General features: G+C 41.8%; 2 protein-coding genes across 2 annotated transcripts; both read right to left on the bottom strand.

Annotated features, from left to right (window-relative positions):
* Window positions 1–137: 137 nt before the first annotated feature.
* On the bottom strand, window positions 138–8,379 carry smo (smoothened, frizzled class receptor; the record flags this gene model as incomplete). The annotated part of the gene is made up of 12 exons (XM_083692483.1): window positions 138–2,686; window positions 2,931–3,065; window positions 3,464–3,612; window positions 3,845–4,030; window positions 4,571–4,679; window positions 4,904–4,996; window positions 5,102–5,225; window positions 5,543–5,762; window positions 6,085–6,257; window positions 6,602–6,811; window positions 7,040–7,248; window positions 8,112–8,379. 12 exons carry the CDS (start codon window positions 8,377–8,379, stop codon window positions 2,076–2,078), a joined length of 2,487 nt encoding a protein of 828 aa, XP_083548609.1. The 3' UTR covers window positions 138–2,075.
* Window positions 8,380–12,050: 3,671 nt separating this feature from the next.
* On the bottom strand, window positions 12,051–20,362 carry tspan33a (tetraspanin 33a). Its single transcript, XM_083691746.1, has 8 exons — window positions 20,095–20,362; window positions 15,844–15,901; window positions 15,094–15,221; window positions 14,634–14,708; window positions 13,957–14,052; window positions 13,650–13,778; window positions 13,275–13,436; window positions 12,051–12,997 (listed from the first exon to the last, which is right to left on the bottom strand). Exons 1-8 carry the CDS (start codon window positions 20,188–20,190, stop codon window positions 12,896–12,898), a joined length of 846 nt encoding a protein of 281 aa, XP_083547872.1. The 5' UTR covers window positions 20,191–20,362; the 3' UTR covers window positions 12,051–12,895.
* Between the last annotated feature and the right edge of the window lie 1,315 nt (window positions 20,363–21,677).

The following is a 21,677-nucleotide window of genomic DNA, read 5'->3' as shown; positions in this document are numbered from 1 at the left end:
AGCCAGGACACATGATCAAACGTTGTTTTTTCCCCATAAAGTGTCCCGCCTGAACTTACGTAAACTTCATACACACACACATACAGCTGATCTCTATTCAACACACAAAAAACACCAACATTTTAAGTTTTCTTTTATTTACATATACAAAAATACAGCTGCACAAGAAAAGTGTCCAAAAGAGTAAAGAGAGAAACATCAGTACATGGGGACGATAGCGAAAGGACAGAATCACCACTTCTGGATGTATGTTCACAATACATCAAAAAGTAGAGAAGGGTTAGTTGTCCATCAGTAAAACACGCTTTGATTTTTAGAGTAGTGATATTTCAATTGGTTTACATTAATACCATGAAACTCAGGGTAGTTCCGACTGGAGATCAGTATACAAGATAGTAGATATCTCTCCTGTCATCTGTCTTATACATCTCAACCATCTTATATTTCAATTGGAGTTACATAATTGTGCACACTAACAGTGCACTGTAATGTAATGCTATTTGTGATATAATGCTATTGGTAATGCTATCAAGCTACAGTGTTTCTCTTCATTGCATTGCTGTACAGCTAGCATGAATTAGCTTGCAGACTGAGTTAATGTATAAATAAACATATGTGATACTTACACATAGCATATTATATAGTAGGCTTTTGAAAGGAAAAAAATGATAAGCCTTAGCTTGCTGACACTAGTTCTGCACCATCTTCTTTCTGTCGTGATATACGCACAGAAGCTAATACCAGATGAGTTTTGGTTACAGAGGTAATATCAACAAAACAAAGAAGAGTAGTGAATTCTACAATGCTGTGTGAGAGAGACGCACAAGAGTAGTTTTAAATTGAAGCAAATAATTACAAGCAAAGGAAATTAAAGTATCTTACCCCTGTCTAGGTATTGAAAAAGTGATGCACTCAACAGTATTTGTTATTATCTTAAACGCAAAAAAAATCATTGAAAGCCAAGGTTGTCTATATGTATGTACAATATAGTAAAAAATAAGAGTGGAAATACTACATACTACTGTAAAAAAATAACCCTTTTTAATACAATTGTACAGAGAAAACCTTGCACTTGAACTGATGTTACATTTGCAAGAATACCTTTAAGACATGGTTGCTTCCCATGCAGTTGTGTATTTCATTCCAACTGATATAAAAGCCTATTCATTTGCTTTTTTCCTCGGGTGAAAAAAGGCTCACTTTTGTGTGATTGCACCAGGCAATTTAACATGAAAACAACAAGTACGGTAATATATTCTTTGCTACAAAAGTACCAACTACTAGTTCACAAAACTGTGTTAGAAGTCGTGAAACTTGGCATGCCTGACGGTTTCTGCATCAGATAAGGCTATGGAGTGCATCTCGATCGACTAAAATTACTTCCTCTCGTTCGTCACCTGATGTAAAAACAAAGGGTAGTCTGAGGTAATATGGAGGACGTCTATCTGGAATTGCATTTCACCTATGATGCACTTTAAGGTCAGTGAACATGGAGGAGAAGTGACGAGGAGAGGGAGCCTCTTTAGAGTATCGGGACGCACCTCATGATGCTGATCTCAATACCTCAAGAAAGGACACAATCCCTGGTAGAGTCCTGTGAATCTTCTGGTGCCGTTTAGAAAAGAGTCTGGATTCAACTGGCGATATCTAATCTAAGGTTATTTAAACATGGTGGTAAAAGTGACAAAGTATGATAATCCAAGTCAGACTTGAGCTGCCGATCTTCTGTACCGTCATCAAGGAGTCTTTCAAATTGAAATGTTTCTGGCAACAGAAATTGGTTGCTGCATGGCAGATGGATACGTCTGCTCTCCGACAAATGCCACAATTGGAATTCTCTTTCATCAACTCATGTACAGTCATTCATTTCCGGCACTAAATTGCCTGATCAGTTCTCATTTAGCCCTTCCCTTTTTCATATGAGAGACCTGACAAGCTGACTGACCAGATCTGACCAGAAACTTTCCCTGATTCACCTCAACTAGCACTGGTCATTGGAAAGGGAGCAAGTAAGTGTTAAAAGTATCCAGCACTTCTAGCTTACAGTCAACAAACCCACGACCACAAGTTCGCTCTCAGAAGTCTGAGTCAGCATCCATAAGCTCCGCCTCCATCAGGTTGGTCCTGGAATGGATTGGCCCTGCCCTCCTACCCTGTGACCTCACATTAACCATCCTCCCAGAGCCCCCAGCCATAGGCTCCACCTCCCTAGAGTAGCGGAACGAACCGTTGGGCTGCCAGGAGGGGTGTTGTGGTGGGGCTGGGCGGCAGCGGGGCCCCAGGCCCAGGTCCTCAGGCAGGTCACTGAGGGTCAGGGGGTTGGAGATGAGTTCGGGGTGGTTCCTGCTTCTCTGACTGGAGGGGTAGGGGGCCAGACCCCCGTACCTCTCCTGGTAAGGCAGCGGGTGTGAGGGCCTAAACTCGGGGTAAGATCCTGGTAGGACATCCTCTGCCTCCTGCTGCTGCCACAGGTTGGCCACTAGGCTCCTGTGCCCGGGCAGTTTAGGCAGACGGGGCACAGAGCTGGGGCCGAACTCCCGCCGCCGGTAGCCCTGGTGGTCCACCCCATCCTCCATGGGCCGCACCTCCTTCTTCCTCTTCTTTTTCTTCTTCTTCCTCTTCATCATCTCCGGGGAGATCTCGGCCTCCACCATCCACAGCTTGTTCCTCTCTTCTGGGGGCGGAACTGTGTAGAGAAAGAAAATAATATATATATAAATATTTAAATCATGCATCCTTCCGTTCTGTCTTCCTTGATGCTAATCTGTACTTGATTGGATATGTGAAAGGAAGATTCAGAACCCATTGCTTAAACAAATCCACCTCTGTCAGATCTGTAATTAATTAAAGGAAAGGGGAAAGACAGACGGTTAGAAGGAGAGAAGGAAGGAAAGCATCTTATGTAAAACCTTTGTGGTTCCAACTCTCACCAGGTGTCCCTGTAGGGGTGACAGAGATGTCCTGGGGCAGGATGGCACCTCTCCTGGCCACCATCTTGGTTACGTGCTGGGCCCAGGCCGAGGACATCTCATTGGATGGCTCGTTCAGCTCAAAGTTTATGCCAGCTATGAATGAAAATGAAGAGAGCTCAGTCATGTGACTATCCATTCACAAAAAGCTAAGAATAGCTTATTTATATATGGTTCCCCCGCAGTGTTCCATTGACAGTTTGTAGAGTCCCTCCAACAAAAGCAAGCATCCTCACCACAGCAGCCTCACTGCTTACATAACCTCTCACTGACACTACCATTTAGCCGCAATATTGAGTTGAAACACACTGAATGGTGAAACAGTATTTCATATCACCGAATGGTTAAAAATGTAGCACAAAATATGTATTTTCAACACAGACAATTCATTGAGAATTTCTTATTTTTCAGCCTACACGATAATGTGCCAGAGCCACTAGGGCTGTGTTTGTAGTATGGGTTTGGTTCCACAGGGAGGCGCTGTGCTGACTTACCCACAGGCCCGTCATGAGACACGGTGTGCATACTGAAGGACAGCTCCTTCTCTGGGTCTTTGTGGAGCTCCTTACGCTTGGAGAAGGCCTTGGCTATCATCTTGCTCTTCTTTATCCTCTTCGGCTCGTCGTCACTACGGCCGATAATCCTGTGACAGGATAACATGGAGGTTGGGAAAGGACAATGGTGACCTACCTACCAGCTACATGAATTCATTATAGAAAAATTAAACACCAAAATGTGTTTTGAAAAACGTCAGCCTCGGATTTCTATGAATATACAAATATTGTTGTTTGAGTGACTACAGTATATTTTTGGTTAGCTAAGGTACAGCAAATGTATTATATCTGTGGCGCTTCAGATATTTCTTGGCTGCTTACTTGCACCAGGTGCGTTTCCAGATGAGGATGGTGGCCTTGGTCCACACCCAGGTGCTCATGGCGATGCCAGTCCCAAACATAGAGAACAGATTGATCTTCTCCACCAGCAGACTGGGACGGTTTTTGATGGTGCACTCTGGGATTGGTTTGTTGGTCTGATGAGCGATTGTCACGTTGGCCTCGCACCTACAACAACGCAGACACCATCAATCAATCCATGGCCTTCTCTCATTTACATAGGAAAAATAACTCATGCATATTCACACCCACTTTAAAGCAATAAACAGTAAATGAGGCGTATTCACATTCTGGGGCTTGGCGTTTCACACAAGCCAGTCTTTTAGGGAGGAATGATACATTTACATTTCTGAGGTGAAATTAATTCCACTCCACCCAATGTAAACAGAGTGGGGAAATAGGGCGGCATTCACAGCACCGCAAACAGGTAGAGCTGTGGTTTCCAGTTAGTCTCAACAGCATCATCTGCAGGGGATCTCCTACCCCAGGGGTGGCCAACCCGGCTACTGGAGAGCTACTGAATGTAGTGCAGGCTTTTGTTCCTGCTCAGCATTAACACATTGATTCTGGTAATCATTGCTGCTCATCATTTAGGATGTTTATTAACTGAACCAGGTGTGTAAATGCAGGGTTGAACCTGCACGTCTTGTATATCTTGTGGAATTGCTTGGAGGGTTGATACATTCTGTGAGGAGAAAAGGAACTTACAACACATATTCTCTGAAGCTCCTCTCCCACTCTGCCTGGTTGAAGAAGTCGTAGAAGTGACAGCCAAAAGTGATGAGGACAAAGCCGAAAGCCAGGAATCCAAATATACCTGATAAAGGAGGAAATATGACAAGGGACACAGGAAATTCCAGAAACTTCCAGCACACACAAAACACCATATAGGGAAAACATAATATCTAAGCGGTTGTGTAATATACAATTTCATGAGACTGGAACTGAACAATATCAGTGGCTTTATCAAAGCTTTATGCTAGCCTAGCGCACAAAGCTATGCCAACTACTTTTTGCGTGACTCATAGCTAACGGTCATACCAAGTCTTAGCATGGTCTCGTTGATTTTGCTTGCTGCCTTTTCACTCAGAAGTCCCGGGTGGTTACTCTTGATAGAGAACAACGTCATGACTCCTGCAAAGACGAACATAAGCAAACACTCAGGAAATGTATAATTTTCCTTGGTAAACTGACCATTCTTGAATATCTAAAGTGTCTATTCTATGTGCCCCAGGTTACCTCGTATGAGGAAGTAGCCACCGACGACAAGCACTACTCCAATGGGTGCCAACACAAACCCAGCACGGTAGAGGTAGTTCTTATACCCGACAAAACAGATTCCACTGACTGAGTCTCCGTCCACCTGTTGAGGGGCACAACATGTCACACAACAGAAACAGGTTTGTCAATGTGTCAATGGGTTTGAATAGCTGTATGCAGTATGGTATGTATATATATATATATATATATATATATATATAGTATGCTTGAATATTAATTTACCATTTTCTTTATGAAAAGGGAGTAAATTCATATAATGCATTTGTAGTGGTCTGAATGCACTTTCCCATTCAAATAATATTGATATTGATTGTTTATATAGCACCAAAAATAATACTATTTTACGGTGGAAGTGAATTTTTTTGGAATAGCCAAGGAACAACGGTAAGCTTTCCGTACCTCAGCGATGGCTAAAATGGACACGGTGAGTATGAAGGGGATGGACCAGGTGACCATATGGAAGTAGGAAGTCTTCCCTGACAGGGGCTGGTGGGTGGTGCCCAGGGCCTTGAAGGACGCGTGCCAGGCGTAGGTCAGCATGACGAACCAGATGACTCCCGACATCAGGGAGTAGTAGACGATGATGAAGATGATGACGCACGACAGAGTCTCTGTAGACCTGGAGGGAGGGAGAAGGGAGGGGGAGAGGAAGGGAGGGAGGGAGGGAAGGAGGGGGAGAAAGAGAAAGAGAGAGAGAGAGAATAGATAAAGCAAATGATCCATTGAGGGTCAAGCATAAATTAAACCCATCAATGGTCATCATTGCTACTGTCTGTGTTGTTGGAAACTGGTGCTGCAATTTGAATATGCATAAATGTACTAGGCACTATGTATCTGTACAGTGGTGATGGAGAGACCATTGCTGTTAGACGCCAAGCAAATGTATGTACAGACAGTGGTCCCATGTCATAACCCACCCGTCCCTTCGACCCTCTACTTACGAGGGCTCTCCGAGTCGCATGGTGTTGTCACTTTTGCACACAATCTCTTTGCGAGCTCCGTCCATGAACTGAGCCAGCCAGCCAATGCTGCCAACGAAGAAACAGGTGTTGACGTAGAAGAGGATGACAGCAGGGTAGCGGTTGGAGTTCTTCCAGTCCGCAATAAATGTGGCCTAAGAAAGGAGTGAGGGTAACAGTCAAGACAAGAAGGTAAACATTACTGAACATCCTTGGTGTTTTGTAGAACACCTGAAAAGCCAAAACACAAACCCTAGTAAGCCTTCACTATCTACTAAGGATTTTGCTTTAAACACTAAAGTGTGTGACAACTGGTATGAACATAGAAATGGTGTATCTCAACAGGTGTTTGTGATACACAATACACTAACTACAGTATCTGTAGGTACGTGTGATATTAATGCGGTTGTGGTTGGTGTGTTCAGATCACTCTAACAACCATATCTCACACATAGAATTATGGGTACTGTAGTTCACCACATTACAGTATGAGGCTCACCAGAGTGAAGAAGGTGCAGAGGAGGGTGATGGAGCCAAACACAGCAATGTAGGCATGCATGTCTGAGTGCTCCTCGTCAGTGAACAGAGGGTTGTCACACTGGATGCCACAGCCCTCCACATCCTTATACCAGCTGGTCTGGATGTCTGTCTTCACCAGGGGGGCTTCACAGTGGCCTGATGTGTTGAACTTCAGCTTCTGTACCTCGTTCTGTCACACAGTGAGGGTAGGGGATGGTGAGCTAATTAAGTTATACAAGTTAAATGGCAAAGGTCTTTCCATTTTTTTTTCTCCATTTGAGGCATATACTAAGCCTCCATATGAGTTGGACTCGACTCCTCTTCAACCGGTCTTATGACATTATACTCCTTCAACTGCACCAATTAAAACATCACAAACATGAATCCTATTTTCAACAGGCATGGTGAGGGATTCTACCTGGCATCCCTTGGGGAACTTGTCCTTGTTCTCACACTTGAGGAAATTGGGCCAGCCTCTCTCCTGGTCCACGATGCTGCAGGGGCCACGGGTGGCCTGGCACAGGAGCTGGCTGGGCAGCTCAACCCGACCGCTGTCACACTTGGGCATGTAGACAGCACACAGCAGAGGCTGGATGACTGCCCAGCACCGAGGGGCGTTCCGCAGACCTTCATGTCACAGGGTGAAACGGGAGTCTTGAAAACCACTAACATATCCCATCTCATGTTGAGTAACCCTAACGTTCCACTCAGCCCATCAGTGGGCAATTACCGTACTGCTTGAACCTATCCTATCTTACCCTTTCAGATCTATGGGAGTGCCTGTAGCATAGAGGTTAGGAGTTGACTTGGCAGATCTCTGTTACCTCAGCAAGATCGCTAGCCATGGCTAAATAGTACCTCCTTTATTAGCCCCACATATGAATTGTATGATTTTAGACTTTGCCTCAATGGTGATGGGGTTGGGGGGGGGGGGGGGGGCTATGCAAAGACACCACAGAGGAAGAGTATTAGTGTTAGTGAAAGGAAATGCAGGTTGATGGCTTGTTAATGGGTTCTTATGTAAGTGCAGGAAATTTCACTGAACATCTAACACCTTCAAAAGAGTCTGTTCTTTTCTCCCCTTCATTTGCTCTTAACCACAATTTCCTGTTTAGGTCCTTCTACCATGTCCATGGAAATTACTGTCAGGTCCTTGTTATATCAATTAACTTCGTTAAGCCTTGCATGTGAATAGTCAATACAGCACTTTATCACCCTATTAAATGATAATTAATTATGCATTCTAAGTCTTGAGAGAGTAATAATTGGGTACATAATTAATAATTTAGAGATAAATTAGGTACATGAATATACAAAAACATTCTTAAAAAATTACACCTGATGTTGTTGCTATGGGGAGAGTTCTGCAATTAAAAAAAACATACCTTCTCCTATATTAATACAAATGTTCTCTCATCTCAATTACAGTCAATTAGACCCTCTCATTTACCTTAATTCAACCAATTACTCGTTTACAAATAAAAGCTTACCAGACCACATGGCCAACTTCTCAAAAGCTTCTTCTTGGGTGCTTGAGTCCTCAGCCAGAATGAGAGATGTGTGTGTGTACGGTAAGGGGGATCCAAGACAAGTGTTGTATTTCAGCACCTCGCAAGTTGACGATTTCTTGCAGAAATCATTGAATAAAATAGTTTCATTTCTTTGAGCCGTTACCGCATGAGTAACCAAAAAGGAGGCAGCCCAAACGCAAAGCATCCCAAACCATCCAACAATGGAACCCCAGCCGTAGGAAGACATCTTGGGAGACTCAACGGTACAACTTTGTATCCCCGAAAAACGGATAATTTGTATCCCAGTGACCTAAAACATAACTAATACAAATCTCTTGAAGTAATGCTGTTGGTTTGTTGCCCAGTGTAACATTATGAATTGAGGAAATCAAACGTTTTTCCTAGTTTTCACACAGTCCCGAACTTTTTTATTTTGCATTTCTCGTACAATCCTTGATGTGTCCTTGTAATTCCCATCATCTTCTCAAACTCCACATCAACAATCCTGGGAAAACGTATGCTTTATATTGCATACAAATCCAGAGAATATATTCCTTTCGGCTGTTTCTGTTGGATATTAAAAAGAAATCAAATCGAGAAAGTAACAGATTCACCCTCCCCCACTTCCAAAAAACTTGCCATGAAAAGTCTGAAACCCTGTAATATGATCTCTAGTGTACTCACTCCATCCCCCTTCGGCGCTCCCCCTTTCTGCCTTTCTGCAGCAAAACGCAAATTACGTTAGTATGTTTCGCAACAAGAGAGAATTTTAGGGATCCCCATAGATTCCAGTTAAGTGTCTGTTGGGGTTTTACCCTTTGTTTTTCTGTCTTGCAGCCGTGTGTGCTATTTTTTTCAGCCTCTCTCTGGTATGCACATGGTGGGGGACAGCCAAAGTAACAAAAACCTCTCCTCCCATCCCCCCTCTCTCCAAGGGTAAGAATGTGCCTTATAGGCATACCAAAACAATCTCTACCTACCCTGCCAGCGTAAATTATAACTACAGCCTCCACTACCTATATCTGACATCAACATCCACAAAAACGATTAGCCACCCATTCATTGTAAACTGACTGATCCTAAATTATATATTTTTTAGACTGAAGATACATTTCCATATAGATTTGTTAATCTGTATAGCCATTTAGAATGTAGCTGGGTAGACACACTGCTTCATTGGTCTATTATTGCATAGCTGTACAATATACAGGAAAGTCAGTGATTCACTTGAAACAAATGTACTTATTGTAAGTCGCTCTGGATAAGAGCATCTGCTAAATGACTAAAATGTACAGTATATCTGTATTTACCAGCCAGGCAAAGCTCAGTCAGACCTGGTTTTCATGGATTTAAAAAAAATCATAGTGATTATGCAAGTACAGTAGGCAGTATGTCTTTGTTGATCCCCTTCAAAGACAGTTTACCACAACAAACATAGTAGAGAGTTGATCTGACAGTGGCCACTCAGGAAGAGTATGTTGTTTTGGACATAAACAAGTAAATGATCCACCCTTGGCCACTTTGATTATAAAAATCTATGGCTGTTATTTTGTTATTTTCTGTGCTCAAAGTATAGACTACAGTTTGTGAGGTCGATGTGGACGCAGGGGTGGGGAATGGAATTGTGGCCTTGTGGAACAAGAAACAATTAATAACTTCATGGCATTTTGGTTGGGGGAAAAAAATGTTTGTCTTGTTTATTTTCCTCCAGTCAACATTAAATCAGTTTCCTTAGGGAGCCTCATAATGGAAATGTGCTTCCTCTCTCTCAGTTAAGGTGGCTTTGCACTTCACCTCCAATGAAACCTCAAATTAAAACCCCAAAAATTTCTAACAGTATTCAATGAGACACTAATGTTGACGTGTGAAGAAGGTCACTGGGATAGCCACACTCGGCTTTATGAATTTGATGATTCATCATTCACTTTAATAAAATACCATACCTAACTTCATGCGTCTTACTTCATGTGTCTTATAGTGATACAAATCACATTAAGGCAATCTTTACTTGAATTGATAGTCAATAGTCAAATAGTGCACCCATAATGTGCCTATTTGTATGGCTGGTTTGAATGGCAGTGTGATTTTTGGATTTTACCCCTGTGCTGTATGAATGAGGGGTGCACCATGTTCCCTCCCCTCTCTGTGTGGAGCGCTGGACTGGGCCTCCTTAAAATCCACTGCAACATGGCTGCCTGAGAATGAGGCAGAGAGAAGCAGACCAGGGACCACACACAGAGCACACGGGCCCCTCACTGGAGTGCCTGGCCAAATCTCTCTCTTTCTCTCTCTCTCTCTCTCTCTCTCACACACACACACACACACACACACACACACACACACACACACACACACACACACACACACACACACGTCCACAACAGATGAGAGAGAGCGAAAGACCGATCTACAGGACACTAATTACTGAGAGGGGTGTCATTATGATGACTCCTCACTTCATGATGCTCAATATAATAGAATCCCTCTGAAAAAAACCTGTTTATCCGTAGACATGACAACTGTGCATGACAACTGTGCAATTCATTGCTTGAAATAAACCCAAGATTTCCGTCTGAAAGTCGTTAGGACTCTCAGCCGTGAATAGCTTAGTTATTCATTGTAACACTAAGTGTGGACACCTGGCATGTTCAGTATTAGGCTACAGATAATGATGCAGTAGTTGAGGTAATTAGTTAAACAACTCCAGGGCTATGTGCATTGTGCACAAACAGAGGGGTTGCCTCAAGAAGTGTCTCACATGTAAGACTGTTACTATTCCAAAGCCCATGTGCATCAGATTTCAAGGTTGGAATGTGTCTGGGCTCAGGTTTTCATTTGCCAGTGGGACAAATGGGGTGGGGATGAGAGGTTTGATTGTTTTAAGTCTATTCACAGATACTACATTATTCTTTCAACAACCTTTGCGTGAACCAGGGCATGCTGAAATGCTATAGATTCAGATCATGAAAACAGATTGCACAGGAATCAAACACTCTAATACCCATGATTTTGTTTCTATTTGTTTCATTTTTTTTTTTTTTTTTTACTAAAGTGACATACTGTAGGACAAAAGGCCAGAATAGGACACAATACTATGTGTTAGATATGGTGTTGAGCCATTGGTGTTGAAAGCAGTGGTACTGAGTAAGTTGTTCGCTGAAAGCAGTTGGTTAGTGATGTGACAAATAAACAACAATCTTTGTTGAGCTGGTTGACTCCAGTAAAGACATTTGTTCTGGTAATGACAGAGACAGGACATGCTGCTGTTCAATGCACTAATTCAGCATTGGCAGCCTGTAATCAGAATGAATCACTTTGAGTCGGTGTAGAGTCAAACCCGGTTGGAGATGTTCGGGAGATATCGTCATCCTAGTTTTGTTCCATTATAGTTATTCTCTTCGTTTTCCCACAACCTCAGCCCCTATATCCTTACCCACCCCTGACAGGTCACAGCATGCATGCTAAGAGCACAGCACTGGGAAAGAATGTCTTGAGATACTGTTAAATACAGTAGTCAACTTAAGACATATACAACTGTAATGCTTGACAAAGCTGTTGTTTGGAGTCAGTGTCTTGGCCCAAACACAGAGGAAAAGACGGTGACTGGTATTGTTGTCAATGGACCAAAATTTTGTTAAAGGGAAGTGACATCATATACAGTGTGTGAACAGCCCAACATGGTTATGTTATGGAGAGTGAGAACATGAGTGTAAACATTGTAGTTGAAGCCCTTACCAATCTAAACACCAACCCTTGCATGAAGGCGTTACGGAAAATAAGGCATGTTTATTATAAATAAGCCCTTTCTGTTGTGCTTTATTTTTAGGAAATCCCATGTTCGACGAGATCTTAGGAAATATCCATCCCACGAATAAACTGCAATTACAGACAATTGTATTGTTTGTATACCCACAAGGATTCAATATCCAAAAGCCTTTTATTTAAAGGAATGTAACTGTACATGTTCTCAAAATATACATTTTAACACTAATAATTATAGTTAACAACAATAATTTACACATTTAAGGATGCTGTGTGAATTGAAATATTAGCTATATTACGCTTGATGGCAAAAGCAAACAGTCACACTTTACTCAAAATATTACATTAACTTAAAAATATTACTCAAAATATCCCTGAAATAATTGAATTCAAGCCTTCTTACATTATATGGTGGCCATGTATGAAAAGAGCAATGTTTAATAGTCTTGGTTTTTAACAGAGTTGAAGGGGATAACTGAATGATCATCAACACCAGATCAATGTTGTAAACATACAGTACATTTTACAAAACCCTAACTACATCAAGTTTAATTTACTTTGCACAGTGTTTGGACTCTGATTGCCGTTACATACACCATTTTTCCCTTTTCATTAACTTACAGTTTACGATATATATTGAGATGTTCTGAATTCAAATGACGAATAAGTTTAAATGTACAGTAGGAGTTCTCCAATTGCAAGGATCAAATGCCCCACCTGACTGCTCAGCTGACCAACTGTCCTGATGCCTGTTACCTGGTGGATCCAAAAAGAAACATGCAGGCACCTTTAAAGTCTTTAAACAGGCGTACAATTGGCTTTAAAAACAATGTAGAGGACTCTGTCTTGACACATGCCAGCCTGGTCCACGTCCAGCAGAGGGCGGTAGAATCCCACAAAACATCTCATGAAACACCAGCTTGCAGTCTGGCTCTTCTCTCCCGAGCTGGTCACCCAGAGCTTTGGTCCAGTCTGATCTGTTCTGGGTAGATCAGTCTCGGTCACTGCCATGGGTCTGAGCGGTGCTGATGGTTGTAGTTCTGAAGCTCGATCTGGTCTTTGATCTGGTTGATCAGGATCTGAGACAGGAGGATCCCTACCAGCTACCAGAGAGAACCCAGGGAACCCAAAGAGACCGGGTGAACAGAGCGCCATCATAATGCTGATGATGCTTTCTATGGTTCCTTATTTCCTTGGTTGGCTTTCTATGGTTCCTTATTTCCCGTAAGTTGTTGGTAAGACTTCACACCACACCGTAACGCCATAACTTGCGTTTGAGTTATATCAGTATATTATCAGAGTATTGCTATATCAACTAGTCCATACATCAATATAATCTAAATGTATAAAATAAACTGTGTCTGACTGACTGATACCCACCTGTGGTATGGCCAAGCCCAGGGCGATGCCTCCCAGTAGGAACAGGTTGCTGTGGATCCAGTTGACCAGCTTGTCTATGCAGCCGTTGGTGTGGATGAAAGCCCCAGCCTGTAGGTAGTCCAGCTCCTGCATGCCCTGGCCACACATGGTGTTGATGACCGCCTGCAGACACAAAGACAGACGCGTACGCAAACAAGCACAGGTAACTGAAATATGAGTTGGTTAAATGATTAAACTTGACCCTGAGGAAAGTTTGAATTTGACTGTGCAAGCACACATTGAAATGTAGTCAGTGGATGATTCCCAAACTGTGGTAAGTCAGATCATACAAATTAATGAATATTAAATAATAGCAGACACTGGCACGGCCCTGACCTCGTCTTTGGATATCAGACAGCAGGAATAGGGGACAGAGCAGCGCTCTCTGCTGGGGTTGTCTGGGGTGCAGTTGAAGTACATGTTCTGAGACCAGTCTGTGTAGGTGATTCCTCCACAGCAGCTGAACTGAGGAGACCATGAGAATAAGGTAGGGATGTTTTAAGAAGAATGATAGGTGTTATGGACCAAACACATTTATAAAAAGGTAGAGAAAATCAGGGAAAAGCCTCAATACTGAAAAAACTGTGGTTTATTGGCACAACAGTGTGAGGATATATGTTTCATATTTCCAGGTGGTCCTCACCTCTTTCTGACCAAAGTCGATGAGGTTTTGCAGGTCAAGATCATCCCTATAATGAACGATGGAGTTGTTGATGACCTCGCTCACTTTATTCCTGGCCTTGAGAAGATACAGAAGAAGACACTCTGTTGCCACTTGTACTGATTACCATAAAATCATTCAATAATATGTACGCTCATCTTGCTAATCTAATAATTACAAAAATAAAGCTGCCTGTTTTGTTTTTTGTTAACAAACTTCACGGACTGGGTTCTATCTTCTAAGGCCTCCCAAAATAAATGAAGCATTAAACAGAGTCACAGATGTCTGAAAACGAACATTAACAAGTCTCATTATGTGGAAACAGGTCTACTACAAAAGAGGACAGTGTGATTCAACTGCCTTTGAGGTAAATTGTGTAAGACAAGTCAATGGTCACAAGACAGTACAGTACCACCAGAAAGAGAGAGTGCTTTAGCAAGTCTTTGACTGTACCTTACATTAATTACTTTAATTTTGTGCAGGTCCATATCAAACGGTGATAATGGATGATATGTCTTATAGTCCAAAAATAAGACTTAGAGGAGAGATGGTCTGAGACCAGGTTGGCAGTTAATCTTTATGATAAGAACCAAGGCGAAGAATTCAAACAACTGGTGGGGAACTGACATGGTCAAGGTGTGTGTGACCCAATACTGTACCTTATCTGAGAAGACAAAGCCCAGGACGCCTGCAGCTAGCTGTAGCAGGAAGACTATAGTCAGGCAGATGCAGAACTAGAAGTGAGAGGAAGAGAGAGTGAGAGACTGTGAGAAAAAGGAAGTTAGTCATTGATTTATTATCAGTGTAATGGTCGGTCACTCAGTGTGAGGTTAGGAGAGCATGTGTGTTGTAGTAGTCTCTCAGAGATAAACATTAACCCCACAGACACTGTAACACCAGGAAGTTGGCTGTGGTTGATGGTGGCTGCATTGCAATATTTTTCAAATACATCCTTCATAACTTATCACTGATTTGCATGCAATTGGCTAGGTGAGGGCAATGTCTTCACCCCCTTGCTTTCACCCATCACACCTAGGCAGATCAGTGATTACTTCAAGGAAGTAAGGAAGGATGCACTGTGTAAAGAGTTTGAACTAGGCCTGGGCCAGACCACCATACCGTCTGCAGGAGACAGATGTTCTCCCTGAGGGAGCCCACGCAGCCACAGAAGGTGATGAGGAACATTAGGACCCCCACGACCATCAGCAGGATGGCAGGGTCCACTGCCAGACAGGCCATGGCCGCCTCTGGGCATGAGGGAGGGAGGTGGAAAGAGAGGGAGATGTAAGAGAATGACAGAATAATGTTTGGGAGAGAGAGAGAAAGCAGAAAGAGTAGCAAAAGGACAGAGAGCAAGAGATAGACGAATGCAAAAGAGAAAGGGAGCAGACATGGTGGAGAGGTTACAGAAAGTGAGAACATTTTAGTAACAGATTGTACCAGTACATCAAATCCCTTGTGCAATGCATCATTTTCAAAACACACAGAGTGCGAAATCTTTAACCAGTTGGTCTTCAAAGACCAACAAGTGACCTTTATCGGTTTGCCAAATCCATTTGAGCTGGTTATACATAATCTGAGAAGGAATTACAAACATTCTGGGAGATTCCTCCAACTTCAGGAGTAGGATTTGTGAGGTGCATTTCTGACATTCTTCATAACAAAAGGAATCAAATAAAAGACACAGACCAAAAACTTCCTCTGTTACCTTGGGCATTGCTACCTTTGTTGCGACCATGCCTATTGAACTCAGCTGGAGAGCACCACAAAGACATACTAGCATCGGTGGAAACTCTATACAGTTTGGGCCCACTGAGGCCATCTCACACTGAATGGAAGCATTGATTCCCTCAATGGAAGATCGCTTACCTGCATGTTTCGTCATCCTTGCATAAACGCCAATTGACATCATCACCATTGCAATCATCTGAAGAAATGGGGTGAACAAAACGAGAAATGTCATATATATTGTCATACTTTATTGTTTTGCTGATTTAGGCATTGCACCAAGGCCGGCAGTGGCTATGGGCTATGGGCAAACGTGTGTCTTGCCCACCCAATCCAAAGGTAAGAATTTTTTTTTTCCCTTCTGAATTGTTGATATTCCGGGGGCGTGTTTGAATGTTTAATCTCATATTTGTATTTACTATAGGTCCATATACTATGTCTATCTATTTAGCGCTGCCGATAGACACCTCCGGCCTTGCTACCCTTTGCCCCCCTTCCCCGCCCCCCCAAACAAAATCAATGGCCCTTCCATGGTGTCGGGCCTGCATTGCACAATAAAATAATATGAGTGTTTCTTGCCACAGTATGTTCATACTTGTCCTGGGAGTGGCAATTTTGAGTCAGAGTGAGGAATTTTACCATTGAAATTATACAAAGTCTAAAATACACAGACAATCTAGAATCCCTTGCAAGACTCCAACCTTACCAGGTTAGATACCAGTAGGTAGCAAGGGCGTAGGAATCGGGGGGAGGGGGGAATGTAAGAAGTAGGAAACATTGTCCCCCTCAATAATAGGATTATTTTGCTGCTTTTATTTTGTAAAACATGTTGCCTGTTTCGTTGAGGAAGTGTCAGCCTCAGCTTCAGCACATCATTAGCCGACTCACCGCACCGGCTAAAGTAACTATAGGCAACAGCTAATTTACAGTTAATAAGTAAAAATGTGAATAAACTTTTAGATATTTTTTATGGAGAAACTACAGTGCCCTCCATAAGTATTGGAAAGAGGAAGCATTTTGTCTTCTTTTAGCTCTATAATCCAACAGTTTGGATTTAACAATCCAATAATTAATACTGTTAAAGTAGAGATTCCAAGATTTAATTCAACGTTTTCTTTTTTCAGATTGTGTCACCATTTAAAAATGTGCAACCATTTTTGTATATAGTCCCCCTATTTCAGGGCACCAAAAGTATTGGAAAATTGTCTTGACAGGTGTTTCTGGTTAGTCAGGTGTCGTGGAAATTCCACTAACTATTATCTAAAGATAATGTGAGTTGCTACGCTCACAAGAATTAACCACCAAGGGTACACAATGTGATGAAGCAAAGTTTCCCCAGTTCATGAAGCATGCACAGCAATACAATTCTCAATTCTGGGGTACTTCCCCATACAGCAAAACTAGAAACAGAATAAGTTGTTTAGTTTCTGTTCTGCAAGTAAGAAGCTACAGCACTCTTGCACTCTTGGAAATGAGGATGCTCGTAATACATCGAAACATGTGCAGAACACGTGAATAGAACAAATACATTCAACAGAAATGATTGTCAAACTTTTTCCTCACACAGGTGGGTTTCGTCCCTTCATTTGTGTGATTATCAATCACAAACAGGCTGGTAGGCCAAGAAAGACTTCTACAGTCGATGACCGCAGAAGGCTCACCATAATTAAGAAAAAAACAACAACTGTCCCACAGATCAGGAACACTCTCCGGGAGGTAGGCGTGAATGTGTCAGAGACTACGATCTGCAGAATAACGTGTCCCCCTCAGTTCTCCTTTGGCTAAATAAACAATATGGCAGCGATTAGGACCTTTTCTTACAAGGGCCCATTCACTCCTACTCCACCCAGGGAGACTCAAGCACAGCTCCACCAACATAATAGGGAGCCCACAGCGATCCCTCTCTCCCACCCTTGTATCCAGTTACCAGACTGTACCTTGCACTTTGAAGGAGGGAAAAGCAGTGTCTGTTCACAGAGTGAGGGGAGGATACCTTACACAAACCCTGTTTATGTACAAAAAGTTAGCTCTGGGTACATGCAACCTAAGTATACAGATTCAGCATAAAGCAACTTGTTTGAGTTGAGTTTTCAGGTGTATTTTCTGAAAATTGAATTTCTCTGTCACAGTAACACAATACCTTTCATGGTGGTTTCTTAATAATAATAAAAAACCTCTCTCACACCATTGTTCACATTTGTAATGACTCCATATCTGATATTTATGACAACAATACTTCTAACAGTTTATGAAATGGTGTGTCCTTCTGACATATTCTCCAGCTAGCCAGAGGGGGTGGAAAAATAACATCAACAATGCATTCCTCACAGCCGAGATGCAAGTTTTTACAAGATCTTATCCAGTTTGTACAAGGCCACTTTGACATGTGCTGCTCACTCATAGCTTGTAGTACAGTTCATTGCGATAGAACCTAACACTAACCCTGTTACAAGTGTGTTACTGGAGTGTGCTGTTCTGGCAGCCTCTGTGCAGATAAACAAAAAAACATCAACACTGTAAAACCAACAACCAACTCCAAAATGAAAGTGTTTTAGGCATTTCCTGTTATTGGCAGGTGTTCTAACCTAACCACTTCTCTGTTCATGCCTCTCTATGGAATGCTATGTTTCTGCTGCACATTTTATAGAAAGAACAGTTGTTACAAGCTCGCAAAACTGGACTTTAATCCACGTCAAAGCCCATTAATACTAAACAGCAGTACAGACTAAAACCCCACATTGGAAATCTCAGTCTGCATTTGTTCTTTGTTTGTTTTAGTCAGAAATCCCCTTACAGTAGAGGCTACGGCTCCCCAAGCACCTGACAGTTGGCTGACACACGCTGTATAGTGTTAACTTTGCATAGTTGGCAACCTTCTGCTTCCTACATTGTTACTGTTTAACGGCTTGTTGCCTTAAAAAATGAGATATTCTGCACTTCTGACGGTGTGCAAGAGAAGCACCCATTGTCATGTGAGGGAGGTACAACGGTGAGTGGAGGTTCGGTGGGGAAGATTTGATGAGATGGCACTTTGAAAGATGACATATTTCCCACATCTCTCCCACTGCATTACAGGTCCTTCAGAACAGTGTTGACAGTGTCACCAAGTACCTTTGATGGTGGCACAAGGAAAAAAGGATGGGACCCTCACATAACTTTGATACAAGCTTTGAGTAAAAGCTCATTCAGGGAAAAAAGAGAGAATGTTACTTCATGATAGTGAAACCTGTAAATGTATCAAGCCCTCTCTCAAGGTTGAGGGGGAAAAAGAGCAAATAGCCTTCTCACATAGAACATTTTCAATACCTTGGTAGAATTTGATTGAAGTATCCAAGAGGCATAATTTATGCACTCATTTTGACTACTAAACAGATTTGGAGAGAGGAGAAAGCATGGGGCCCTCTTCTCAAAGAACCCTGTGTCGCACCATCAGCATATGAATAAATGAAACTTTGTGCTGCTTAGCAACAGGGTGGTTAAAAAAAAAAAGTTGTGAAAGTGGATTGGCATATAAAGTACAGTGTCTAAAGCCTGAAAAACAACAATGGAGGTTTCTTTTTACTAAGCCTGTAGGTTTACACATTGTTATTGTAATGAGAGAGTCTGATCTACAAATCTTATTGTATCTAGACAGATTCTCAGTATAGATAGGTCCATCAACAGTACATTTGTGAAATGTATTAGTGATTGAAAAAACCTTATAGTTTCGAAACAAGGTGAATATTGTCCAATAGGACAGCTGAACACATCTGGTGTGCAGGTATGTGTAGGCATTCCTTAGCAAGCTCCATTCCTCACTGGTAAAACATTGTTTAAACATGTTCATAAGCAAATAAGCAGGAGAATCCCTTTGGCATCAAACATTGAAAGGAGTGTAGTCTAACAATTCATTCTTGCACAATCTCCACCTTTGTAAATATAAAACAGGCAATAAATATCGACCTTAATATCAGGTTCCATAGATAAGGTGGGTTGATGAAAATAACGTTTTTTCAGTTTTCATAGACATTAAATGACACTTTAATCCTGTTGAACGTGTAGACAAAGTTCAAGTGACTGAAATGTCACTGAACCCCCCTGTTGTTGGTGGTCATATGGTATATTCAGCATAAATACTGTGTGTATGATATGATTTATTATACCTTGGAAATAGAATTAGGCACTTTCTCCTACACTCCACATAAGAAACACCAGAAATAAATGTTTAACCAACAGCAACACACTGGAGTTGCGTTACTTGGCTATTGGACGTTGCTCTCTAACGCATATCACTAAATTGTCATCAAAAAGTAATTCGCACTGACTACAAACACATTATTATTTGACAGATGTTATAGCAGAGAGAAAAGCCCAAATAACTGCTCGATAAAAAACAAAACATAGCCTACTTACCCAAAATATTAAGTTAAAAATGAAAAGCAAATATTTGACAACTGGACTGACAAAGCTGAAATCTTCGTCATATCCATGTGGTCTTCTTCTCCCCATGGTAAAAAAAAAATCGGAACAGCCAATACTGTAAATCCGTGCGTAAATGTATGCTTGTGGTCTTTATCAACGCATTCTGCGCGGTTTTAATGTTGGCTGTATGTCCATACAGGGTTTCTGGTTTAAAAAGCACCCTCGCAGCGCAGCGTTCCTAACGCATTTCCTTATTCAGTCAAGACCACGAACGAACACAAGGGATACAAATGCAGCATTAGCACTGCCCTTGGTTTGTCAAGAAGTGGGCGTGATTCGTCATTGTACGAGTGGGTCACCTGTCTCAATTGCAGGTGATTCATGATTTACTTGTTGGCTATGACTGTCAGTTTAGTGGCGGACTATATTGTTTTTCAGAATTACAGAATAAGGCAACACTTACATTATGTCCTGAAATTTGATACAGAATGTATGCATTTGTCCTATGTGATGTTTTATATTAACTGTAATGTTGTTATAAAGTAATACATTGCACATTGATTGAAGGGTGTACACACATTACATTACAGTAAAGTGGTGTCCAGTGACAGCACTGTACAGAAGTGTAGTCGCAAACTACTTCACAAACTAAAGCTGCAAAGACAACAATTCACTTTTGTTCAAAGACATTTCCTGACATGTCAGACCCCTGTTTTATCTAGACTAATTGATTATCCAAATTCAGTTACAACTGAGTCATTTAGCTCACAGGGTGAAATCCTAAACACATATCCAATTGCAAAGCACAAATAAACACTTGACTAACTGGAATGAATCACTGTAATCTAACACTTTGAACAATGAAGTGCTTGAGGTTTGGTTAATTCATTCATTTAATTAGGCTGGTAGAAAACCGGGTAGAATACAAATAACAAAATTAATTATGTATTTGCTCCAATAGCCACATGAGCCCCACTACACACGTTTTATCATTACCTATTTTCAAAAAAGTGTTGAGTCGCTCTTATTTGAGTCAGTCTGTCAGATGGTGCAATATCCGTCTCAGTCAGTCAGCGAAGATCGACTCCAAAAGTGCAGAATCGATTTTTTAATTTTTTATTATGAGATTGATTTTCTGAGTTGAATACTACGGAGCCCCTAACAGGTCAGGCAGAGATTTATTTATATAGATATATTTGATAGATATAGATGCACCAACTGAGAGAATGGAGATATATTTGGGATGGCATCACACAGGTCCTGCAAATGGGGCTTATGAGGCCTATAGGGCACTCTTAATAACTGGCAGCCCCAACTCCAGCCTCTGGAGTCGCCCGTTAGTGCCAGCTGGCTGGAGAACTGGTATCAGCTCGGTCAGGTCTGGCAGCCTTATTGGTGAAAATAAGACTATGAAAGGGTCCTCTGTTCATATAGCTGCTGTAAAGGTGGCCCCATGCAAGGCTGTAACATTTTTGATCCTCCTAATCTGAGTGGGGTTGACAGTGACAAGTGAGTTATCACATGATTTTACATCCACAAGCTTTTGCCAGCCTTTATGTAATTTCTTACTAACA

This window comes from Argentina silus, assembly GCF_951799395.1.
Source record: "Argentina silus genome assembly, chromosome: 20".
NCBI classification, from domain to species: domain Eukaryota; kingdom Metazoa; phylum Chordata; class Actinopteri; order Argentiniformes; family Argentinidae; genus Argentina; species Argentina silus.
The sequence above is the reverse complement of the archived record's forward strand: the minus strand, read 5'-3'. Positions and strand labels throughout refer to the sequence as shown.

What these genes read in the sequence shown, in the direction of transcription:
- tspan33a (XM_083691746.1), bottom strand. Translation starts at nt 20,190, where the DNA reads ATGGGGAGAAGAAGACCACATGGATATGACGAAGATTTCAGCTTTGTC. An exon ending in TTTTTAACTTAATATTTTGG is followed by an intron (nt 15,902 to 20,094) that starts GTAAGTAGGCTA and finishes CCATTTCTTCAG; the next exon opens with ATGATTGCAATGGTGATGAT. An exon ending in TGGGCTTGGCCATACCACAG is followed by an intron (nt 12,998 to 13,274) that starts GTGGGTATCAGT and finishes TCTCTCTGGTAG; the next exon opens with CTGGTAGGGATCCTCCTGTC.